At 45.9% G+C, this 19,667-nt stretch overlaps 8 protein-coding genes across 8 annotated transcripts; 4 read left to right on the forward strand and 4 right to left on the reverse strand.

The window, feature by feature from the left end:
* Positions 1-90: 90 nt before the first annotated feature.
* Positions 91-1,514, reverse strand: BGW36DRAFT_406639 (nucleoside-diphosphate-sugar epimerase GsfE; the record flags this gene model as incomplete). Its single annotated transcript, XM_046219007.1, has 5 exons — positions 91-405; positions 471-730; positions 798-981; positions 1,072-1,330; positions 1,393-1,514. The coding sequence occupies 5 exons, from the start codon at positions 1,512-1,514 to the stop codon at positions 91-93; spliced, it is 1,140 nt and encodes a 379-aa protein (XP_046073198.1).
* Positions 1,515-2,219: 705 nt separating this feature from the next.
* On the reverse strand, positions 2,220-5,483 carry BGW36DRAFT_376654 (uncharacterized protein). Its single transcript, XM_046215910.1, has 8 exons — positions 5,354-5,483; positions 5,247-5,301; positions 4,006-5,182; positions 3,825-3,947; positions 3,716-3,763; positions 3,522-3,646; positions 2,591-3,452; positions 2,220-2,495 (listed from the first exon to the last, which is right to left on the reverse strand). Exons 1-8 carry the CDS (start codon positions 5,460-5,462, stop codon positions 2,337-2,339), a joined length of 2,658 nt encoding a protein of 885 aa, XP_046073199.1. The 5' UTR covers positions 5,463-5,483; the 3' UTR covers positions 2,220-2,336.
* A 997-nt stretch (positions 5,484-6,480) lies between these two features.
* On the forward strand, positions 6,481-7,597 carry BGW36DRAFT_376655 (alpha/beta hydrolase). The gene has a single exon (XM_046215911.1). It carries the CDS (start codon positions 6,529-6,531, stop codon positions 7,537-7,539), a length of 1,011 nt encoding a protein of 336 aa, XP_046073200.1. The 5' UTR covers positions 6,481-6,528; the 3' UTR covers positions 7,540-7,597.
* Positions 7,598-9,181: 1,584 nt separating this feature from the next.
* BGW36DRAFT_339977 (alpha-glucosidase) lies at positions 9,182-11,145 on the forward strand (the record flags this gene model as incomplete). The annotated part of the gene is made up of 5 exons (XM_046213055.1): positions 9,182-9,523; positions 9,608-9,883; positions 9,944-10,813; positions 10,877-10,964; positions 11,027-11,145. 5 exons carry the CDS (start codon positions 9,182-9,184, stop codon positions 11,143-11,145), a joined length of 1,695 nt encoding a protein of 564 aa, XP_046073201.1.
* A 250-nt stretch (positions 11,146-11,395) lies between these two features.
* BGW36DRAFT_294347 (Alpha/Beta hydrolase protein) lies at positions 11,396-13,158 on the reverse strand (the record flags this gene model as incomplete). The annotated part of the gene is made up of 2 exons (XM_046211088.1): positions 11,396-12,899; positions 12,968-13,158. The coding sequence occupies 2 exons, from the start codon at positions 13,156-13,158 to the stop codon at positions 11,396-11,398; spliced, it is 1,695 nt and encodes a 564-aa protein (XP_046073202.1).
* A 333-nt stretch (positions 13,159-13,491) lies between these two features.
* Positions 13,492-15,416, forward strand: BGW36DRAFT_376663 (C6 finger domain protein). The gene is made up of 4 exons (XM_046215912.1): positions 13,492-13,873; positions 13,943-14,095; positions 14,216-14,481; positions 14,548-15,416. The coding sequence occupies exons 1-4, from the start codon at positions 13,567-13,569 to the stop codon at positions 15,328-15,330; spliced, it is 1,509 nt and encodes a 502-aa protein (XP_046073203.1). The 5' UTR covers positions 13,492-13,566; the 3' UTR covers positions 15,331-15,416.
* BGW36DRAFT_358260 (GNAT family N-acetyltransferase) lies at positions 15,413-16,437 on the reverse strand (the record flags this gene model as incomplete). Its single annotated transcript, XM_046213953.1, has 3 exons — positions 15,413-15,736; positions 15,879-16,327; positions 16,392-16,437. The coding sequence occupies 3 exons, from the start codon at positions 16,435-16,437 to the stop codon at positions 15,413-15,415; spliced, it is 819 nt and encodes a 272-aa protein (XP_046073204.1).
* A 1,029-nt stretch (positions 16,438-17,466) lies between these two features.
* Positions 17,467-19,538, forward strand: BGW36DRAFT_396434 (putative MFS transporter; the record flags this gene model as incomplete). The annotated part of the gene is made up of 8 exons (XM_046218165.1): positions 17,467-17,497; positions 17,557-17,636; positions 17,692-17,762; positions 17,820-18,111; positions 18,179-18,250; positions 18,310-19,038; positions 19,124-19,228; positions 19,305-19,538. The coding sequence occupies 8 exons, from the start codon at positions 17,467-17,469 to the stop codon at positions 19,536-19,538; spliced, it is 1,614 nt and encodes a 537-aa protein (XP_046073205.1).
* Positions 19,539-19,667: the final 129 nt, after the last annotated feature.

Consider the following 19,667-nt stretch of genomic DNA (forward strand, 5'->3'; position numbering starts at 1 on the left):
CTATATAGAGTAAATAGACCTCAAGGAAGTGTCAAACGCAAGCAAGGTAGCCACTGCTCAGCGATGGAATACAGATCGAGTCGATTGAAATCAGGCGTGCTTGGGCAGGACTCCGGTTTGCTCCAACACGGTAAAAGTTGCCACAAACGAGGCATAATTCCCATCAAATCGGGTCCAACCAAACTCCCGAGCCTTCTCCAAAGAAACATGCGTTGTCCACTCCCGTCCCACCGTCCAATTCAAATAACGCCAATCCGTCCATTCGAAAGCCTCTTTCTTGCCGCCGTATTTGTCGACCACCCTATCCCATACTTCCTTTTTATCCTTTGCCCACTCTACCAGATCAAATTCTAGGAGAAGACCATGCGGATCTCGTTTGACATTTTCAAACTTCGGTTCCGGGCACTACAAGATGATACCACTGATTAACCCGTGCGCTGACCATCAATCAGCGAGTATATTATACTAACCTCCATTCCCCAGTATCCCGCTAACTTAGGCCAAAAAGTCTTCCAAACTATGACTTCTCCATTAGCATGGTTGAAAGCCTCATTGGCGCAGTGATCGTTGGTGGAAACATAAACTGCAAGATCAGCAATACTAGGGGAGTATGACTTTTGGCTCACTCCGCTCCACATAAAAGGGTTTCCAGGAAAGAAAGGTGGCTGGTCCAATTCTCGACAGAGTAAAAAGTAGACCGCAAGGTTGAAAGCTTCGGACATCCCATTTGCTAAGCCGTGGCTCGCTGTTAGTAGGTATACATATCACCCGCTTCGAGAGACGGAAAGAAAGCTTACGGAGAGGAGTGAATCCAATGATGCCTGTGGGACGGATTACATTCCATGTCCAGGTATTTCGCTTGGCCTGAACGTCCCGTAAATAGTCCTCTTGGTTATAATAGAAATTGTCACCGTTATCCTCATAGCGAAGATGGCTTTCTTCAGCGGGTGCTTTCAAGAATCCGAGATGGGGACCATAGTACTAAAATCGCACTGTTAGAAAAGCCCCTTTGTCATTACGTGATTCAGATTGGAGTGAGTGTTATACCTTTCCACCCGTATAAATACACACACGTTGTAATCTAGGAGCTACAGTATCGATAACATCCAGAAAGTTTTGGAACAATGGAACATTCTTGGCTGGCAAGCTCTTGAGGTCATTAGAGTGAACATATGATGTGTAAAATGTATGTGTCACATCTGCGCAGACTGGCGTGAGCTTTTGGATGTTGTCCATGATCGGTTCCAGGAAATCAACCGCCACGAATTCGATCCGCGCGTCAGCCCAGTAATTGGGTAATGGACGACGAGAGGTGACTATGATCTTTGACCTAGGGGGGGAGGGAGGGTTATCATCAGTCCTGAAGCATAGATGAAGAGAGATGCGTCCAACCATTCTGATGCTGGCTGCCGAATCAAGTGTTCCACGATAGCAGATCCACTGATGCCGTTGGCACCACTCACAAAGGCCACTTTGGGCTGTTTGTATTTTTCTACAGAAGAGATTGCAGCCATGATTGTAGTCAAACAGTATATTGCGGACAAAATTTGGATGTGAGAAGATACGCAATGGAAAGAAACTCTTATTTATAGTTGGGCCATACTATTTGGCCTTCCCCAGCTTTTCGCTAATTAGTGGGGCGGATATCTTACTGGTTCGCCTGCTTCTCATAAAACTCCCAGACACTATTATTATGTAAATAGTTATGGCATAATAGAATGGCTACTTTTGGTGTTGTTTTCACAATAGCTGATTCTCCTTAAAAACTCTTATATCTGGAACATACATCCATAGAATACTTTAGCTACTCAATCCTTTAAGTAATAAACCTAAAGAGAATATCCTTCTCTTTCTCAAAGATATTATCACTAATAGCCCATTTCCTATCTGATATAAAGCTACCTTTATTTAATAAATCAAACTTTGGCGTCTCTGCAATGAGTGTTGCGGCTAATAATAGTAGAGATGATAATAAAAGATGTATTGGCTATAGCAAATGTTTGTTCGCTAGACTCACTACAAGAGCCTATCATTGGTAGCAGATGAATACGGGACCATATAGCAAATAGCACTATTTCGCATGTAATTAAACGAGCAATGATATTATGGAATAGATTTGAATACTTGAAACCTCTGATTTTCTTTATCCCTTGCTACCTGCTACATGTGTTGTTAAGCCTTCGGTTTGAAATACTTGATAAAGGTTATGCTATCCGGCGGAACTGATTGCTGCTATTACTGATCAATTCTAAATTTACAGGTTGTAGCTACTATATACAGTAAATAATATATATGGCAGGCTGATCAGTGACCCGCCACAACAGTTCTAGTTACAATTACAGAACATCGCTAATTATTCGAGCCAAATTGGCGTACTCCGAACCCACCTCTCCCTGTCCGTCAAGCTGATCTAAAAGATACGCATACTCTAAGAGTACTTTTCGAGCCATATTCTCTCCTTGCAATTGGACCTTGCCATTAAAAGATAGGAGCTGCTTTCCTTGTTGAAGAAACCGGATGGCTTGCGCTTCCGGACTGTTGTTCACTGGATGGTGGGGGATGTTGCATCGTTATTCAGAGGAGCAGTCACTGCAGGTACAAGGCCGGTTCCTTTAATAACCTTCCAGTCCAGTTCTTGTAAGAGTTCGAATGCATTGGACAATTGGCCGTCCATGTTCGACGATGCTGGTGACAATGATGACGTTCCACTCACAGATGAAACATATAATCCGAGAACCAGTCCAGCACTGAAAATGGCATGTTCGATGCGGAGCAACGTCCTTTCTGCCAGGGAGAATGCTCCAGACGCATTCGACGAGAAAATCCAATAGATCTGCGCTGCATGGAGAACCGCCCGGCGGGCAGCGGGGGAATTCGACCATGTCCGAATAGCAGTGTAAGCTTTCGGGGCATCGGCAGAACCCTTTCGGCCTACTGACAGCTCCAACTGCTCTATTGGGGCGGTGATGACCATACAATTGAAATTCCATGATAAAGCGGCAACCGGGTCTCCCATCGGTCGAAGCATGTTAGAATAACTGTCCGATATCGCAATGAGGTGGTTGCTAATATCCATCGCATCAAGCGCCTGATTATATACATTGACGGGCGCAAAACTACAATTTTCAAGCGTGTTTTCATCAGCGGTAGGAAGGATTTTCAACTGAGCGGTTCCGATTGGGAGATACAGGTGATCTAAAATCGTTTGTAGCAGGAAGCCATTCATCATCGATGACGGTGGTAGTGATTCAGAGATATATCGTATGTGAATAAGAGGCGTATCTATGGCCATCGTCTTCTGCATATCGTCAGAGAAGCTGGAGGCGGTTGGCGAATCGAAGAGAATATTGCTGAAATGAAGCATGACGTTGACTTGGTTCGGGTCGATGACTCCCCCGGTTCCTAGTAAGCGGGCATACGCCGCATCTATTCGCACGAGACATAATATTAAGCTGCAAGATTGGACAAGCCGTCAATTTTTGTACTGGGATAGAACCAAAAAAAGGAATCATCCGTCTTACCGTTTCACTGATTCGACCCTTGCCCAGATCTTCCAAAATTCTTCATTGTTCGAAGTTTTGGAAAGTATTGAAGCAATTTGATCCCTGCTACTCTGGTTCTCATATAATCCCTGTCTCTCGGCGATCTACATGAAATTGTCAGTCGGGTTTTTTCAAGTCGATTTTCTCCCTCAAGGCTTGATTCGTATACATACATGTAAGGTTTGCGAACAGAGCATCAAAGCGGCGCCTTCGTCATTGTTCTGAACTCCATGTTAACCAACTCATAGAAACTATGCTCCCTATGGCTAGGTAGAACGTTACTTCTTTATCAAGGTTAAGATACAAAACTAGCATGGAAGAAGCAACCGAACGAACAAATCCGGCTGGCGTAAACCCTCCCCGAGCTTTGGTAGCTAAATCTTGTCGACATTTCTCAAGAAGGGCCTGCTACTGGTTAGTTCCGCTGAAGGGTTGGCTGTTCCATCTCACGGAAAAAACTTACGATACGACAGTGTAAAACTAACACCCGGGAACCCCGAGGATCGAGGATTGAGTATCCAATCAAGATCATCGGTAGAAGTAAACTCGGCGACGTTTGTGACACATCAAAGGTAGGCCTATGTATGAACGGAAGTGAAGGGTAGACATGTCGGAAGAAGAACTCCAGGCTGAGTTCGAGGATTTCTACGGGAGGGAGCGGTAAATGACCAGCACACGACGGTGATAACGAGGCATCCGGTCCAGAAAACAGAGGAGCCCCTAATGTGGCGTGCGTTTGATTATAAAATGCCACTAATTTCTCCTGACATTCGGGGTGAATTTTCCATTTGGTGTGACTTGCACTGGGACCCCGCATAGAGGTAGTGACCGGGAAGAAGGGATGTACCGCCACTTCTGAGAAGATATTGTCGGCCTGGTGCTCCGCGACCACATCCCATAGGCTATGGGCGAGTCGCTGCGTCACTGTGGTTGCTTTGCCGAACCACATCTTCTCGATGCGCTTTAATGACTCGGACTCGGCTATGAGCGGTCGAGAACGGCAGTCCGAATCTCCCCGCAGATAGTTCTCTGAATACTGGAGAGAAGAAGAATTCAGCAGATCGAAAGAGATGTTTCCGTTGGATTCGGATTCAAAATTGCCCTCGCTCAAGTGAGGTTGGCTATAAGTTGGGGTCGGCAGCAGCCACGAGTCTAATACCCATGGGCCACTCAGGGTCGGTTGGAACGAGGATGAAGAATTGTGAGCAGAAAGTTGATCCGTACTGGGGCTATCAGTTACCTGCACGAGTGGAGGGGGGACGCTGGGCTGAGTCGTCGTGGAACTCCCATTCCAGGCCGAGATATCGAGTGGGATCGCCTGGATGGGTGAATCCCTTGGGTGTTCGAGATGACTATTCGAGATGGCGGATTGGTTATTTTGACGCGTTGAACGACTTCTAATTGTCGGATCGGGGGACTCCATGGGGACGTCGTTTGCAGTAGTTGACGGCATCATTATGATTTGGTGCGAATCCGACTCCTCCGATCGGAGCAAACCAGCTGATGTTGATGTTGTTGATTCTTGCGTTGCGCGATTCTTGGGGATTGTTTCATCCGTCCGGACACGAGGGGTACCTTTGGTTCCTTTTCTCCTGTATATTCTTTTTGGATGATTCTGCATATGTCTAGCTAAAACATCACTGTGCATCAAACTATGTCAGACGGGGTGAGTCCTCCCGTGGAGATGACTCTCTTTCTCCTTACCTTCGGGCATACTGTTGATTGCAGTTTGGGCATTTAAAGGGCTTTTCACCAGTGTCTGCAGATATATGATCAGCTCACAGACAGACATTGGGATGAATACGTCATACGGGATCGTTGATGCCGTTTGAGATGTTCTAATTTATCGAAGCGCCTCTCACAGAAAGCGCATTTGCGACAATTTTCTTGCGTATCAGCCATAGCTGTTGGTACTTTCATTGCAAGATTTTCATTATTCCAAGATGAACGACGACGGTTAAGTGGGCTCTTGACTCGGCGAAGCAGGCTTGGGTTCGCCGACCCGGGGCGTAATTACGGCTTCCCTCCCTCCGCCTTCCCCGCAGTGCTTGGTTTTGAGGGGTAGAACTCCAGATGGATCTTGAGCATTACGCGCAAGCCAGAAGAGACTAGATTGCCACAAATGTAGCGTAATGTCTAATGAAAATGAATTTGACCCAGAAACTGTTAGACCAATCAGAAACCCCCATTTAGCTCGCCCCTTGGTTCAAAAGTTGGAGAACCAGCTTGCTCGGTAGTTACCTCCCCTAACCTAACATCACGAGGACGAGCCTCGAGTGGAGACAACGTACGATTTGTTCCATTTCATCTAGTAAGTTAGACATATACATATAAATCTGGGTACAGCCCACCCGGAGTAGCCGGTTGGGACTCAAGTAGAATATGATTCTCAATCTCGTATTTCCCTTTGCTTTCATTCGCGCCTTCTAGTCCAACGTCCCACAACGCCGTAGATCTGGCGAAAATATAAAATTCATGGCGACACTGCTTCCGCTGGATTCTCAGATGTCTTCTGTTTGCAGTGCTATGTAGCGTATGTAACTAGCCTATATGTAATATAAGGGTTTGAAATGTATGTTGTGTTAGGATTGGGGTGCATAATGTCGACAAAGCAACACCTCATCAAAAGAACGCTGACATTGAACTAGTAAAGAGAGAATATTGGACTTGGAACAAGAGGGGAATCCGTCTGCATTTTATGCGAGGAGATGTTACTGTGTGGGTGGGAGTGAAGAGTCTGAGGGACGATATGTAGAGAGTCCGAACGTAACTGTGCTCGCGGGAAAGTCCAAAGTTCCAAAGGGTATCGATATATCCCTCTCCCCCACATTTTGGAGCCCAAAGTAGCCAAGCATATTCGATCCACATATTTAAATAGAAGCTGACCTGCCGGTCTCGTAGGCTCAAAATAATATAATATATTATATGTTTTAATAAGCTAAAAGTGAATCTTGAAGTGAATACCTCGCAAAGACGACAAACAATAATGTCGGCTGCTCCTCCCTATTCGGAAGTTCCTGAACGGGTCAGGTCTATCCTGGAAAACTACTCGCAGCCACAAGAGTTGAAGGCAGAACGTCTTTTGCAATTCGCTTCCGTGCAACCTCGCAATGAGGACAAGGAAGGAGACACGGAGACCATCAATAGGGTCACTATTACACATCACTTCGTAGAAGTTCCCGGGGATCATGAAACAGTTCGATTTCATTATGTCGAAGCCGGCAGCGGGGAGGTGGTGGTGTTTTTGCATGGAATCCCCGACAGCTGGTATTTATGGCATCATTCTGTGGCAGCTCTGTCCAGCAATTATCGATGTATAGCCTTTGACCTCAAAGGCTATGGTCAATCGGAGAAGAAACCAGGTGATTACCGCCACGAGGGTGTTGCGGACCAAATGTATGCTGCATTCGACAAGATTGGGATTACGGCATCTCGGTTCAACATCGTTGCCCATGACAGAGGAACCGTTCAGGCAGACTATATCGCGGCGAAGCATCCAGAGGCCGTGCTCCGGTATGGCCGAGGGGAACAGCATTTGTATCACTTCAATCCTCTCCTGGCTCCTCAGGAAAAGATTTTCCGAGACGCACCGTGGACTGGAGTAATGGAAGACCCCAAGCGATTTGTCGTCTGGCTCTATACTAACGCGGCAAAACGGCCGGTTTCCCACGAGGATCTGGTCCGGGCCATTCAGGAATACTCCTATCCAGGGGTGACGCGCGCAGTGCCGCGTTATTTTAACTCGTCCTCATTCCGTGCGGAGTGGCTGGATCGACGGAATCGGTTACTTACGGCTATTAAATGCCCTGTATTGATCATGCAGGGGTATGACAGCCGCACCACGCCGCGAGAACTATACGAAAATTCTCGGGACTACCTTCCAAATTCTCAACATGTCGAGGTCGCTTTCCTTCCAGGGGGACATTTCTGGCCTGCGGAGTCCCCTGCGGAAACCGTGGATGCACTACATTCATTGCTAGCCTTGCCCATCTCTTGATTAAATCCATGTACTGTCGTGATAGATTCAACATTCCCATTTGATAATACGATTAGGCAGTTGTATTGCTGGTTATTTCATCCGAGTCTGACATCATTTTGCATAGGAGTAGCGCCTCTCCCTTCGTGTGGGGAGCCAATAATAATGCCAATAGATATTTTACTCTCAACGCGGCAACCTTATAACGTATTTGACAAGCGAGCGGCACACCCCCAATATAAAACTAGCATTGTTAACATCTTAATAATTAAATTGTTTATTTAGAAAGCTATCTTAAAAATAATATATAATATAAAGCGTACTTTTAATATTAAATCTTAGTTTTACTTAATAACTATTTATCATTATTTAGGTAATAAAAATGTATACAAAATATATAGAATTATAGTGTAATTTTTTAAAATGTTAATTATTTTTATATTGATCTTATTAATATTGAGATATGAGCTATGTATTAATAAACGTGGCGAAATATCGAGGGCCCAAAAAATGACGGTTTTATATGGGATTGGGGGGTGGGCCGTTCGCTTTGGGTGCGCCGCTTGCTTGTGAAATACGATAATCGCTAACTTCCGACCGCCGGAACGGAAGATTGCTCCATAACGGAGGTGCAAAAGGCCGAGGGCCGCTGTGGTCACTCCTTGACGGTTTTGACACACACGATCTTCTTCCATGCTAATCCCTGCTGGACTTACCACGAATCCTCGGTCGAATTGCAAACTTACTTAGCTTCGCATACAGCTTATACTGCCATTATCTTAAAGCTTTCTAAAGGGTCAATATCAAGGTAGCCTGTAAGTCTGTATGCTAGTAGGGACACTATATTGGACTTGATTTAAGGATTGAGATTAACTTAGGTCCTATCTTTTAGAGGCTGTTTCCTGGGTTGGGTATACAGATTTTTTTTTTTTTGAAAGGTGATTGGGAGTATGTTAGCGGCTGGGTGCCCCTATGGCAGCCCCAAGATTTGGGCGGCGTAGCGCCGCTGCTTGGTGTCTAATAGGACCCCGTACGTCCTTGTTGTTGAACTTCAATGTTCTCGAATGTATGACCAGAGAATACTTCGGGGAATCATCTCACAATACCGTCACCTAGGTCCTCGTTTTTTGCTAGGTGACCCACTAGTTCCTTCTGAATCATCAGCGAAGCCTCGGCCTTCTAAACCGATTACGAGACTAGTTTCTACTTGATAAGTCTCGATATGAGATGCGGCACTTGAGCTTCCCATTGATCAATTCGAAGTGCCGTGCGTCGGAGCACTTATGGTATGTTGCCAGCGTTGTTAGCTTGTCTCTTGGTGTAAATGGGGCATTGGCGTGTAGGAGGCTGCATTCTTTGGTGCCAAGGTCAAAGAATTACCGGATCCGGCAGGTCGACGCTCATAATGGGAACCAACAAACGTGGGGAAAACTTAGCCCGTCTACTTATCAACAAAACACGATTGGGATGTATTACGATTTAGTACTTAAGTTAGGATGTTTCAGCTTGTGGAAAGTTGATAATAGCAGCAAGTCACTCCACTCTCCCAACATTAGTGAACCTACCTGAATTTATCCCCAAAGGAGATTTTTCCGAACTTCACCAGCCCGCTGTACTATCTTCAATTCAAGTAGCGCATATACATTTATTACCAGCGCCCATCATGACCGTTGAATGGGTCGCACCTGCTTCCTCTCCTGCGGTAAATGGACAACGGCAGAAAAACTGGGAGAGCTTGGTAGCAGCGAAGCGGGAAGAGCTCCAGAAAAGCATTCCCAACGCATGGCGCCTGACTGGAAAACAACTTAAACTATTCTCTCAGAAAGGCATCAATCTCGTTGCAGCAGATGTCTGCAGAAAAAGTGGGATATTGTCGGAATCAGAGCTCGACATTACGGAAAATTATACAGCGCAAGAATTGCTACAGAAATTAGCTGCTGGTGAAGTGAGCGCTCTAGAGACGACTACAGGATTTTGTAAGAGGGCCTCTATTGCGCAACAACTGGTAAGTGAAGATCCACCTACCTTAAGTTTCTTTCAGCGCTGTAGGGAGAGCAATAGGTAGGAGATTAACAATGATGTTACATAGTTATCATGTCTCACGGAGACCTTCTTCCCTAAAGCCCTCGAACGAGCTAACTTTCTGGACGACTACTTGCGTCGTGAAGGCCGAGTCTACGGACCACTTCACGGCCTGCCAGTGAGCGTCAAGGACAGCTTCGATATTGAAGGTGTTCTATCAACCGTAGGCTACGTGTCTTTTCTTGAACACTCTCCAGCGACATCAAATTCGGCCATGATCAATATGCTATTAGACCTCGGAGCGGTCTTGTACGTGAAGACCAATATCCCGCAGACAATGATGGTTTGTAACTCAAATGCTTGATAACCGAAAATGGAAACGTACTGAATGTATCCGCGGCAGACAGGCGATTCGGAGAACAACATCTTTGGCCGGACTTTGAATCCCCGGGATACCAACCTTACGGCAGGCGGTTCGAGTGGCGGTGAAGGCGCATTAGTTGCTTTTCGGGGTTCTATTCTGGGAGTGGGTACCGACATCGCTGGATCAATTCGTATCCCGGCGCTTTGCTGCGGTGTATATGGTTTTAAGCCCACCACCAACCGCATACCATTCGGAGGCCAGACATCAGGAGTTACGACTGGATTTCCTGGTCTTATTCCATCTGCTGGGCCATTGTCACACAATCTCAAGGATATTCAAATGTTCATGAGTACAATATTGGATGCACATCCTTGGAAATATGACGAAACTGCAATCGGCGCCCCATGGCACCGCCTTGAAATTCAGAAAGAAACGCACAAGTTGATCATTGGTATCCTTCCAGAGGATCCTGCTTTCCCACTCCATCCGCCCATTAGGAGGACTCTGGAGAATGCTATTACTTCTCTCCGAAATCACGGCCATACAATCGTTCATCTGCTATCGGATGAAAACCGCAGTGTCGCTTACGGAAATCGTCTTGCGTTCCAGTACTTGACCTACGGTCCTCATGTTGATCATATTGCAACCAGTGGTGAACCCCTTGTTACTTCTGTCGCCAAGTTTTCTAACCCAATGTTCACCGGTCCGTTTCCTGTTGCTCAGGATCTATCCCTCGAGAAAAAAATTGTTGCGCTACATGAAGCGAGACAAAATTATGCCAAGACGTGGAGGAAAACCTGGTTGGAAAATAAACTCCATGTCATACTCGCTCCTGGCTCGCAGAACACCGCAGTTCCCCATGACACGTATGGCTGGCCACCTTATACTGTAATGTGGAATTTACTGGATGTAAGTACTGGAAATTTCACAGTAACAGCAATTCGCAAAGTAATAAATTAACAAAGATACTAGTTTCCGGCATGCATTATTCCATTTGGGATTGCATCAAAACATCTGGATCCCGAGCCAATGAAAGTCCAAGATAACGTGCAACCATCTTGTATGTGGCGTTCCTTCATAGTAAACCATTTGAATTCATAGTGGTGGTTAACTTGCTTCCAGATGATCCCCACGCTGTCCATGGCTTACCGTGCGCACTTCAGGTCATCGCACCGAAGTTTCAGGACGAGCAGTGCTTACTTGCGGCTGAAATAATTGATAAAGATATTCGAAACAATTGAAAGAAATTGAAAACATTCTAAAGCTTTCTATTCATGTATTTAAAGATGCTAGAATCTTGTTTGACATACGAGAAAAGGCTTCTTTGATGCAATGTGCTGTGATTTCATGTGTTTCCTAAGATCTATCGTTCAACCAAACTGAAACTTTATTTTGGGAAAGTTTTTGTCAATTATATTCCAGCCAGTCTTGACTGCCAGGGTTGATTGTATGCTCTCAAGATTTTACTCTCGTCACTTTACTACATGTATGTCAGGCCGTAGTCCTTCTTCCCATCCGCATGCGTTTATTAACCAATGCGTCCACACCATTGAGCCATTTCTTCCATACCTGACCATTTCCCATCTCGAGAATTCGGGCCATTCGCGAATATAGCCGCACATTTTCATCCTCAGTCTCATTTAGAACCTTTTGCTGGCTGTTGGGGCCCCAAACTTTCCATTGGCGGCACTTAAAATCAGTCTTCCAAGGAATTTCACCATTAATAAAGCGGATCCATGACGCTGCAAAGTCTCGGGCCATGGTGATTTCATCAGGACTAAACTCATTCTCCAGATTTCTAAACAGGTACAACAATTCGTAAGCATGATATGCCGTTCCCTCAAAGCTGTTTGGGATCATTGACCGCTGGTCAAAGTGATAGAAGTAATGTAAGTCAGGCCTATCACGGGATATAGCCATAGCAGCAGCGTAGTTTGGAATCTTGAAGATAGCATCTCCGTACATATGCTCTACTCGCTGGACTAAAACATCTTGTGCGATGTCTGGTTCGATATTGTATGCGCTTAGAATCCGGTCTACCGTTCGCTCATCGTTCAAATACTCTAATAGCGTCTGCCGGATAAAGTCATAAGAGTCGTCTGCTATATTGAGGTGAAAGATGACTCCTTCGTGATAGGTATCCCCAAGCATGAATGCTTCCACCCACGATGGTGGATTATTAATTTCTTGGGGATTTCTTGCATAGAACCAGCCATCGATGCATGCGTTCCCCGTACCTGATATCACCCCCTGGATTAGTGGGGTTGCGTTAGCCAGCTCTTGCTGAGGTATATTGCGTAAAAGCTCCAATACGCTCGCTTCAGCCGGGTCGATATCAAAGTGGCGACATGTAGCCTCAAATAGTTTTTCGTGTTGCTCTATTCTCCATGCTGGAATTGCCATGCTCAATCCAGACATGCACACTGCTCGGTGAAAGACTGGCGGGCGAGCAGCGCACATTTGATGACTGATGGAAATGCCTCCAGCAGACTCTCCCACTGCCGTCACCCGAGCAGGATCGCCGCCTAGATCCGAGATATATCGCTGTACCCATTCGAAGGCTACTTGTTGATCAGTGAAGCCAAAATTGCCACATCCTGCAAAGCCCTCCTGCTCCAACTCTCGCTGGATAGCCAGGCAGGCCAGGAAGCCTCCCAGGCCAACACGGTAATTAAAATTAACGCATACGATCGGCAGGCCCATTTTTTCACTCTGAGATACCAAGTTGACAGCATCGAAAATAGGAAGATTGGCACCGCCGTATAACAATGACCCGCCGTGGACGTATACCATGACTGGAAACTTCTTCGCAGAGGTAGCAGCAGCAGCCGGCAAGACAATATTCATTACTAGGCCTGACAGTTCATCCACTGTAGGTTTACCCGGGAAGTGAGGTGCCGGAGGTACAGGTACAAGTTCGTCACTATCATTCTCTCCACTGGATTCAGGTCGGGGACAGTCGTTCCTGAGGATAAATTTTGTTGGTATTGTATCTCTTCACTTTCGAATTCAAGGACGTCGCGAGAGTGAGGAAAATTGAAATTGGTGAAGGATATAACCTACCCAAGCTTGGTTCCATCATGAAAACCATCTGCCCATGAAGTTTTGAGGAGTGAACGAGTCCATCGTTTGGCCAGGACAGCGTAAGGAATACCGCAATATTGCTGGACTCCATTCGGAAATTGGTATCCCTTCAAATCTCCTAGACCCCTGATGTAAGCAGAGCATGTCGATTGCGGACACTGGAATGACATTGCTTTGCAAAGAATTGGTGGCTCTGGCTTTTGTCAAGCGAAATGCGTATTAGATATATCAAGTGAGGGGATCGGGGAGATGCCTCTCGAAATCATGACAACTTCAGAAGTCCACCGGCATGAAAGACAAGGCGGGGTATTAAATAGTACCTGAAGACTGGATCCATTCTGAGAGTATCAGCATGTTTGCTTTGAGAGATTCAGAATGTGCTTCTCATTTCCATACCGGAATACTTAGATAAAACCAGAGCGCTGACTGGCGGAGTGGATTGACGAGCGGGCAGACTAAGCCGAGGACGGCAGCCGGACCCGTGCTCCTTGGCAAGTCGCGCAGTCTCTCTTAACTTACGATTGCAATCTTCAACTGGGTACAACCCACATCTTGTTCTTCTGTACATCAAATCGGGTATGTCGGCGTCGCATCACCGTTCCTATGCCGGTTGTTGGACATGCAAGAAAGCGAAACGCAAATGTGACAGCCGCCGCCCTGCCTGTCAGAGCTGCCAGAAACGCGGCGTCGAGTGCGAAGGATACGACCTGCGCCTGCGCTGGGGCTCGGGCATAGCGTCACGCGGTCGCTTTACCGGCGCTGACAAGCCGCTCTTGGGGTCAGGGCCTCCACGACCCAAGGGGCGTCGCCGCGATCTTAGTCGGGAGAGGAAGAGAGCAGCCCAACTGCGCGAACCTGAGGATGGCCGGAATATCTCAGAAACAAGTATGTTGGGAGCTTCCTGTTGGGCCGCGTTAGCAGCTCAACCTACACATAGGTTCTGATGTGATTCAGATGCTGGTGCGACGGTAGATCGTTTGTCGCCTTCGGCACAGATGACAGGGTACTGGGATTTTCCGTGGCTCGCGCCTCATGAATGCCATATGACAGCACCATCAAAGCTTCGCTGGGAAGGCTCTCGCAAAGATCAGTTACTTTTCAAAGAGTGTAATATACACCCCCTCTTCCCAATCTTCGTTGGATGATATATTATTTTCCTGAGTTCCCTCCAAAGAGTGAAAGATTGTACGGACAATGGAAGACGACGCCAGAAGCTGATAGGACTAGTCCTTACTACAGGAATCAATTTATTACACGCAGCAACAATTGATGACATTCCATTGGTCCCAGCTATTCCACAGCTCTGTATGGAGTCCGAAGCTCTATATCCGATTTGTCTCGCGATTCAATGTCATGTATCGCCTAATCTAGAATCCGAGTTCTTGGAATATTTCAACGTTGCGCTCTCGAAGTTTCGATCCGAGCTGGCTCGATCTTCAATGATATTAGGCGACGCAAATCTCGCAGCTGGGCTGCTTTTGTGTACGATAGGGGTAAGTAATACTTGGATGGATTAGTTATCTCCTTGCTGCGCCTATATTTCTAACTACTGATCTCAGTTGATGCGTGGTACACCTTGGACCGTGCATCTTGAAGGAATGTATCACATACTCCAGTATCAAGACTTCCAGCTGACCGAAAGCTGTAACATAAAGCTACGCATGCACCTTATTGAAGTTATGGGGGTAATGGACCTGCGAATCTTGGTTGTTGGTCGCCAGACACCATGCTTCGGAGTCTGGCGTCGCCATCGTCAGAGCCTTGTCAGCCATGATAGTGGTGGTGGAAACGAAGTGGAACCCGTGAGCGGACTACCGCGTTCTTTACTCGATCTCTATGCTGGAATTGGAGAAGACACAACCGAGATTGACCTATGGAACTGGCCCGGTGAAAAAGGTAGTCTATCTCAGTGTCATCTTTGGGAAGCACACCGGCTCGCTGGTATGCTCAATGTACGGCGCTTCGGAAGGCGATCTGAAATCCCTATCAAATTTCCGCCTGGGTATCAACCTCCTGATAACGAAATTCTGGTCAGGCGTATACTCAGCTGCATCGAAGCCATAACAAAGACATATGCCGCACCAGACAGAAATGGCTCGCTCGTGGTGAATGCGCTGACCTACCCCATTTTTACAGCAGCACTCGAGTTGGAAGTCTTAAGGAATAATTCAGAATTGAAAAATCTAATCCGTCATTTTTTAAGAATTCAGAAAAAGTATGACGTTGGTGTGGTTACCACGGTCCTCCAGGGATTATTGGAAGATTTGTGGAATATTGACGAAGTTGATATCGATGTAGATGACCTGGCGCGGTCCCGGGGTATTGAAACCGGCCTTTTTTGATAATAATAACCCTAATATTACGACCTTTGTTACAGGTGATTCATCGCATATCGCCAAACAAGAACTTGCCATTTTGCTGCTATCAATCTTTGATCATAAGCCAGTACTTCACCGTATCACTCTCCTCGGATGTTGCTTGACTGCTACAAGTCAATTTCACCTCATCAACAACCTGAAACCCAAGCTTCTCGTAGAATGGTATGTTGCTTTCTCTTGTACACTCAAGGGCAATACATGAATTTTCCGTATACTTGAAAACCTGCTGCATCACCCGTTTTCCCAATCCACATGATTGGAGAAAGGGATGTATTCCGATCACCTCCAAATACCACAAATTAGAACTCTTGTGTTGCGATCGTAATTTCAGGAACCCGGTCTCGTGAGCGGCAAGTAGCTTTTCCAAGCGCTATTGAGCCAAACAATTTAGCCGTCTCAAAAAACCACCTAGAAGGCATAACAAAAAGCAGAATAGGAGGAAAAGTAAATGTCAAAAGCGAGTTCAAGAAAGTCTAAAACTTTGAGATTCACAAGCTCAAAGTTCAACTTACCAACTCATCAGTCTCCGGATCACGAGCAGGGTCCCACAAATCCAGAAACCAAATTTTGAAAGCCCAAAAAATTCGTCTCAGATTCCAACGAAGTAGATTCTTCGGTGGGAATAGGATAACAACAGCACCGGAGTCCTCTGATTCTGTGAAAGATATATTGCCGTGATTGACACTATACCCGCCTTGTATGGTATTAGCTACACCGGAGGGAGATATTTGGACGTCTTTCTTTAGTGGTGTAGCTGCACTTTTTAACAGCTGCGATACCGATGCAGATTGCAAAACTATTCCTTCATATAACGCTCGTTGAACACGTCGATACTGCCATTTGTTGGACGGATTGTGAAGGCATTCCCATGCTTGACTGTTAGGACGCAGCCATTGGATCAGAGGATCGCGCGAGAATGATAGACTGATGGTGTTCGCAGCCGCCGTGATAGACCTTCGATCTAGTAAATTTTTATAATAATGTTATCATGCTTATATAATAAGAATAATGCAAGGGTCACAAACTGTTGGCAACCGGAAACAGCTCAATGCTTGCTGGACGAAAAGACATTCTCTTTCTTAGCGGTTAACTGCAGATACCATCACTAAATCTAATGGAAAGTAATTTGAGCCCAAATTTTGGCACAAAAAAGTGAATCAATAATGTTACACAGAGTGCATAGAAATTTAGTTACTCGAGCAGCCAGGTCGATTGGAGCACACGAATTCAACTGTCACTCCAGTATCTCGGTGAAATTGACCTATCCCGGGTCTATTTGCTATCGAGCTCGTCTTCAAAATGAGCAACCACGATTAGAATCTATAAGGGCACAGAGACGTTTCAGCGTCAACCTGCCGGATTGGGCCTAGTCAGGCTAGCTAGGACAAAAATATAAGAGGGCGTGGGGAGGCGTTAGGGTTATCCAGATTAACGACCTCGGCACCAAGTGCGTCCAATCACAGGAGAATGCACGTTTCAACTGCTCCTATCGGCAATGAAATCGGTTCCCTTTATGGCAGGTGGACGCGTTACATTGTGGCGTTCAACTCTCTACAGTGGAGCCAAAACGCATTAAAAGCCTAAAAACCTATGCATGATAGTGACGAGCTTCTCACAGGCCTTATCAGCGCTGTCGAAATACGTGATCAGCGACCAAAGCAAAGAAAGCACCCCATGTTCACTCGTATAGGCAGGCGGACGCAATACAATAACCGGCATCGCGAATCCTAAGCAATGCCGATATGGCGTAACGACAGTGTCGCAGCATCAATTCCAGATTAAAAAGGATGATCCTCGACATAGTATGATAGAACCCACTTCCCCGCGTTTTCTTATCGTGTCTAGAAAACTACCGATGTACGGAGTACATTGATTCATCGAAAGGCTCTTTTAGTGCGCCACGATAACAGGATATCCCATGCGCATACCACTTATAAAGATATATGAATTGGCTTGTTTTCTATACAGACGGAGACTATCTCTTCAGAAACTCTTGCAATTATAACACCACTCGAAATAGTACACTTGTTCTCAAGCGTTTGAGCAGAAGGTATAATGCCAAATCCCACTCATAGCACGTCGTTTGGAGACCAGGATGACATGCCCCCCGGCACTTTTCTTCTTGTTCGAGGTATATTGGACTTTATGCTCCCTTGGAGTCAGTATATTTGTTTCTCACAGCCACCATAGAAGACGAAGCTTCTCGAGATCATGGCGGACGCACGATTATCCTTGATCCTGTGCCATCGGATGATCCAAATGAACCGCTAGTATTACTTCTACCATGACATTGCTTACTCCAAGTAGCCGCTAATTGTGATATAGAACTGGAGTACAACTCGCAAAGCGGTGAACTTCACGCTGGTGCTGGTTGTTAGTTGTCTTATATTCACCGCGTATGTACCACCCACAAATATCTCTACATAACTGATATATTATCATATACCGTTCAGCTTGTCTATTCAGCCAATTTTCTGGCAATTAATGGTTGTCGATTTGAATGTGACCTATACACAACTTAACAACGCCGCGTCGGTCAATTTTGTCGGTCTTTCCACCGGTTGTGTGCTTTTCATTCCGTTGGCCATAAAATATGGCAGACGCCCTGTTTATCTAGTCTCGACAGCACTCATGTTGGCAACATCAATGTGGCTAGGGCAGATAAAGAGTTTAAGCGAATTATACGCTGCGAACCTACTCCAGGGATTGGCGGGAGCAACAAACGAGTCTATCGTCCAAATCACGGTGAGCCTATAAAGCATTCAGAACTCTCTTGTTCAGTATGGCTAGACTGACGATGTAATGCCTCTAGATTGCGGATCTTTTCTTTGTACATCATCGTGGCGGAATGAATGGATTGTATATGACTATGGTAATGATTGGAGTAAGCCTCTTTGGAATAAACTTATCTATCAGGCTTTGATTTCTGACTTTGTGCTCCAGAGCTTTTTGACCCCCATGGCTGCTGGAGCACAAGCAACCAACCAGGGCTGGCGGTGGTCTTATTATACCATGTCAATATTTACCGGTGTCATTTTTCTACTTTTCGTTCTTTTCTACGAGGAGACAAAATACTCTCGAGTAATTGACGGCATTCCTGCTCCGAACGACACTATTTATGACGCTCAGCTCAGCAACTCGCCGCATCCGGAGAGCGCAAAATTTGATAAAACAGGACGAGATCCACAAGTAGTTGACACGGCAACAGTTCCTATTAGACAATCATCTCGAGATCACGAAGTGGATCAATCCATCCCAATCAAACCATGGAGAACGAGGCTAGCACTTATTACTCCAACGTCTGAGCCTATTTGGTCATACTTTTACAGACCTTTCCTTATACTTCTTCGGTTCCCAACTGTTCTTTTTACAGGCTTACAATATGCTAGTGGAATTGTCTGGCTTACCATCATGTCCAGTGTCCTAGCATTAGTATTCCCACTTCCACCATACAACTTCAGTCCGGCACAGGTCGGATACATGAGCAGCGGGCCGTTTATTGGAAATCTGCTTGGAGCTATCTATGGTGGTTTTCTAGGCGACTGGTCGATCTTGTTCTTCTCTCGTCGGAACAAAGGCTACTTTGAGCCCGAGATGCGGCTTTACATTTTGCACATCCCAGCGGTATTCTTGTGCGGTGGAATAATTATGTTCGGAGTGACGATTTCTCGGGTGCGCCTTAATCCTTTTTATTCTTCTTTAGTCGCCCATTTCCTTTTGTGGAAGACATCTTTCAGCTGAGACTGACGGTTTACAGGGTATGCACTGGATCCTCCCTGTCATCGCGGGTGGTTTCTTCGGCTTCGGCCTCGGAAGCATTGGCGACGCATGCTTAACCTTGGTCATCGACAGCTACCACGACGTGAGACTTCATGAATTTTTCTTGTCTATACGTAAAGTCCTTGAAGAATCATATTTGACTAATATCATCTCCATAGGTCGTGGGCGACGCATTCACTGGAATCGCCTTCCTGCGAAATGCCATCACCATCGGCATCCCGTTTGCTATCACCCCGTGGATGGAAACCAATGGACTACAGAATATGTTCATCACTTGTGGGTTTATCAGTCTGGGTATTACAAGTTTGTGCATTCCAATGGTTATATTTGGCAAGAGATCTCGACGAAAATTGGCGCCGTACTACAGGGAGATGGCCAGCAAGCAGGGGTAGCGGTCCTAGGTTTAAGGATGGTAGTAGTCGAATCATGAAGAGCAGTATATCTTCGATTACTGTGCATTCATTCAATATTTACTGCATTGGCATGTCTTTTCACTTTCTTGCTTGACGATGGTATTTCGA

This window comes from Talaromyces proteolyticus (genome assembly GCF_021365285.1).
Source record: "Talaromyces proteolyticus strain PMI_201 chromosome Unknown BGW36scaffold_5, whole genome shotgun sequence".
In the NCBI taxonomy this organism is placed as follows: domain Eukaryota; kingdom Fungi; phylum Ascomycota; class Eurotiomycetes; order Eurotiales; family Trichocomaceae; genus Talaromyces; species Talaromyces proteolyticus.